General features: G+C 35.5%; 1 protein-coding gene across 1 annotated transcript; it reads left to right on the top strand.

Moving 5' to 3' along the window:
* Positions 1 to 394: 394 nt before the first annotated feature.
* LOC145015149 (auxin response factor 10-like) lies at positions 395 to 4,199 on the top strand. Its single transcript, XM_078973594.1, has 4 exons — positions 395 to 758; positions 1,198 to 2,250; positions 2,325 to 2,958; positions 3,864 to 4,199. Exons 2-3 carry the CDS (start codon positions 1,243 to 1,245, stop codon positions 2,910 to 2,912), a joined length of 1,596 nt encoding a protein of 531 aa, XP_078829720.1. The 5' UTR covers positions 395 to 758; positions 1,198 to 1,242; the 3' UTR covers positions 2,913 to 2,958; positions 3,864 to 4,199.
* The last annotated feature ends 268 nt before the right edge of the window (positions 4,200 to 4,467 follow it).

Here is a 4,467-nt window from a genome sequence, read left to right as displayed (position 1 = left end):
TACAGCCGCTCGGCCTCCTTCCGCCTTCAACCAACCACTATCACGACTACCGCCCTTCCTCTCACCCACGACATGAACTTTCTTTTGGAACATAACATTTTTCTTTAAAAACTATCGTTGAAAGAAGCTATTTGTCCCCGCCGCTGTGCGCGGGTAACGGCTAGTATATATATATATATATATATATATATATATATATATATATATATATATATAATTTAATAATAAATTATTAAAATCGAAAAAAAAAAGGCTTTTCGGTTAGTTTTAATTTTTTTATAATATATATGCATATAATTTTGGGAAAAAAAGAAAAGAAATCGGATATTTATACAATTTAATTTTGATTAATATAATAAAACAATAATATTCAAAACGATGTAGAGGGCAGAGCACGCAGCGAAATGCTTGGAGGTCTGGTATTTGAAGTCATCTCTCTCTCTCTCTCTCTCTCTCTCTCTTGTTTCTCTCTCTCTATATGCATACACATATTCTATCTATATGTATATATGTATAAACCAGAATCCATATTTGTCTGTTGTAAGCCACCGTCCGGTCGGCAAAGAAGCGTGAGGTGACCCTTTCTGTCTCCGTCTCTCTCTGTTTTCGCTTAAATTCACTCCACACTCTTCACCCATTCACATCTCACTCCCTTCTCTCCAACCAAATTCAATTTCAACTCAGAGTTTTTCATCGCAAAAGGAGAAAAAGAGTTATGAATCTGTAGATTCGACTGCATCCATTCTTCATGCTTCTAGGTATGTTTCCTCTTTTGTTAGATTGCCATGGAATTGGAATTGGAATTGCAATTGGGGTTGACGATGTTTTTCATGGGGAATAAGCTTCAACCCACTCACAAGTTTTGTTGTTATAGATCAGACGATAGGATCGTTTTTTGTTTTGTTCATTTAATTTTGGGATTTATCAAGTTTCTGTTGTCTACTATGGCAACCAAACAGCGGGTTTTGTTGTTTTCTGTTGTGTCCTGTTGCTAATAAATCGGGGTATCCATTATTTTACGGAAACTGAACTTGAAACCCACTGTAAAAAATCAAAACTATATTGTAATAGATAATTAGATCAGGAGTTAGTATTGGTTTTGGGAATTCTCAAGTTCCTATTGAAATTTACACTTTGTGCTTTGCGAATTGTTGATTTCACATAAACTTACACGGTTTTTTTATTGTGGTTTTACAGTGGTGCTTCGTGTTGTAGATTAAGGATTCGGATTCCGATTTCACGATGATCAGTGTAATGAATTCCGTGAACACTTCCATTAATGAAGTCGGCAAATGCTTGGATTCTCAGTTATGGCACGCATGTGCTGGTGGTATGGTACAATTGCCGCCATTAAACTCCAAGGTGTTCTACTTCCCTCAAGGCCACGCCGAACATGCTGCATCGGGAAACGTGAATTTTGGGGATTTCTCTCGAATTCCACCTTACATTCTGTGTCAAGTTTCCAAAGTGACGTTCATGGCAGATCCCGACACCGATGAGGTTTATGCTAAAATCGGTCTTCTCCCCTTGAGAAACCTCAACGATTTTGATTCTGATGATAATGGGATTCTAGGGTTCGATCAAAACAACCAAAATCAGGAAAACCCAACATCATTCGCAAAGACATTAACTCAATCAGACGCTAACAATGGTGGTGGATTCTCAGTCCCGAGGTACTGTGCAGAAACCATTTTCCCTAAACTCGATTACACCGCAGATCCACCTGTTCAAAACATCTTAGCCAAGGATGTTCATGGGCAAATTTGGAAATTCAGACATATTTACAGAGGCACCCCACGTCGCCATCTTTTAACCACAGGTTGGAGCAATTTCGTGAACCACAAGAAGCTCATAGCTGGTGATTCAATCGTATTTCTTAAATCTGATAATAACGATCTCTGTGTTGGGATTCGAAGGGCAAAAAGAGGAATCAATGAGAACAACGACAAGTTTTTCCGAAACCCTATTGAGAAATTCAATGGTGAATCTGTCTTTGAAGCTGTGAAAATGGCAGCAAATGGTCAACCGTTTGAGGTTTTTTACTACCCGCGTGCAAGTACACCGGAGTTCTGTGTGAAAGCTTCAACTGTCATGGCTGCAATGAGGATTCAATGGTGTCCAGGAATGAGATTCAAGATGGCTTTTGAAACTGAGGATTCCTCAAGGATAAGTTGGTTCATGGGGACAATTTCGTCTATTCACATCAACGATCAACAACTTTCCCCTAATTCTCCTTGGAGGCTTCTTCAGGTATTAATTATAACAACCCTTCTGCTATGAGGATTTAATGTTATTTATTTTAAATTTTCTTTATAAAATTGAAGGTATCATGGGATGAACCTGATTTACTACAACATGTGAAACGAGTCAACCCATGGTCAGTTGAACTCGTATCTTCAATCCATCTTTCACCATTTTCACCACCACGAAAAAAACTCCGAATCCTCCAACCACCCGATCTCCCGCCACCAACCACCGCCAACCACCACCACCACCCGACAAGCATCCAGGGAGCCAGGCAGAACAATTCCCAATTTGGACAAAATAACCATTTGAAACCTTTCCCAATTGAAATCGCGAACCCTTTAACGAGATTCAAGTCAACAAGTCAAACAATTAAAGAAACCGATGAAAACATTTCTTGCTTGCTAACAATGGGGAATACATTCACGATGAATGATGAAAAGGATAACAGTAAGAATAAGAAGAAACCAATTTTTGTGCTTTTTGGTCAACCGATTTTGACCGAACAGCAGTTGTCAGAGAGCTGGTCTGGTGACGTGGCGGCGGCTCCAAATGTCTCTGATGGTTCAGTGGTCCTTCAGAATGGTCCGGTTGAAAGCTCTTCAGATGAAGCGGGTCCATGGTCAAAAAAGTCAAAACAACAAAAATCTACTCGAATGACTTCTTAGCTTTTACCCATATTAAGAGTTGTACAGAATCTTGCTAACCCTTCAGGTATTATGCATTGATATGTTGTACCTTTGTTATTGATTAATGTATAGTTTTGTGGCTAAATGATAAAAAGTTATAGTTTAGGGTCTAGATTGATAAAGATGTTGAAACTACATTGAAACAAGAAAAGTACTTTTTTAAAGGGTAAAAAAGAAGTTGAATCGATTTGTTATAATGATGTTTTTGTGGCTAAATGATAAAAAGTTATAGTTTAGGGGCTAGATTGATAAAGATGTTGAAACTACATTGAAAAAGAAAAAGTACTTTTTTAAAGGGTAAAAAAGAAGTTGAAATGATTTGTTATAATGATGTTTTTGTGGCTAAATGATAAAAAGTTATAGTCTAGGGGCTAGATTGATAAAAATGTTGAAACTACATTGAAAAAGAAAACGTACTTTTTTTAAAGGGTAAAAAAGAAGTTGAGTAAGTTAAAAAATGGTCCCTGTGTTTTCTGACTGGTCCAAAACTGAAACATTTTTTTAGTTTTGGTCCTTATTACAAAGTTTTGTGTCTTTTTTAATTTATTTTTTCTTTTCATATTGATTCCATCCTTATTTGAAGGTTCGAGGGGCCAAATTTGATATGAATCCTCGAAACAAGGACCAAACTTGAAAAATGTTTCAATTTTGGACTATACAGAGAACAAATCACAAAGACAGGGATCATTTTTGTAGATGTCTCAAAAAAGTATAATGGTATAAGTCGTTACGTATTACATTAAAACTAGTTTGTGGTAAAAAAGTATTTATAATAGATGGCGAAATTGAAAAAAAAAAAAGTGAAACACAAGTTTATTTATTTATTTCTCTTTCAAAAAAAAAAGTTTATTTATTTATTTATTTCTATATTTTACACATTAAAGATTTAATATACATTCTGAAAATAATATCTTTTTGGGGTTATTGCAGTGAGGTCTTGAAGACAGGACAAGAGCTAATAGTTTTAATGGAAGAACTAGGCAGTAGGCAGTGGTAATGTAGGAAGTAAAGAAGGTAATTGAATTCTTGTTTATTTTCTTGGATTTGTGGGGAAAAAAAGTCCATTTTTCTAGCGATTTTGAGACATTATTATGAATTTAGTTTAGACTTTTGACATTTTATTGATGTGTTTGAAACCCGATTTCTGGTGAATCATTTGGGTGGAATGTTGTTTCACAAGTTTGTTGTGGGTTTGGGGGAAGAAATGTCATGCATTTTGCGACAATTTTTACACTGGAAAAAGGTGTTTCAACTTTCTCAAGTCAAGAGTGATTGTGTTTATGGTTCATGTTTCTGGTGAATAATTGTTGAACCAATTGAAGTTTGAGAAAAACCATGGTGTTTCAAGTTTCAAAATTTTCAAATAAAATGGATAATTACCATATTTTATTCATTTTAGCCGCTTAACTTGTGTTATGTTATATAAAATCACAATTCTTTTTATGGTATAATCTACCATTGTGATCTAGGGGTTGTTTTTTTTTCTTTGTTAAGTCTTGTATGGATAAAATGATTGAAAGGATTATGAAGTTGT

Source organism: Lactuca saligna, chromosome 9, assembly GCF_052625555.1.
Source record: "Lactuca saligna cultivar CGN05327 chromosome 9, ASM5262555v1, whole genome shotgun sequence".
NCBI lineage: Eukaryota > Viridiplantae > Streptophyta > Magnoliopsida > Asterales > Asteraceae > Lactuca > Lactuca saligna.
Note: the sequence above shows the minus strand (reverse complement) of the source record. Positions and strands in the feature narration are given on the sequence as shown.

Excerpts from the sequence above, each read along its gene's own strand:
- LOC145015149 (XM_078973594.1), top strand. The coding sequence starts at position 1,243 with ATGATCAGTGTAATGAATTCCGTGAACACTTCCATTAATGAAGTCGGC. Across the intron at positions 2,251-2,324 it reads CTCCTTGGAGGCTTCTTCAG|GTATCATGGGATGAACCTGA; the intron begins GTATTAATTATA and ends ATAAAATTGAAG.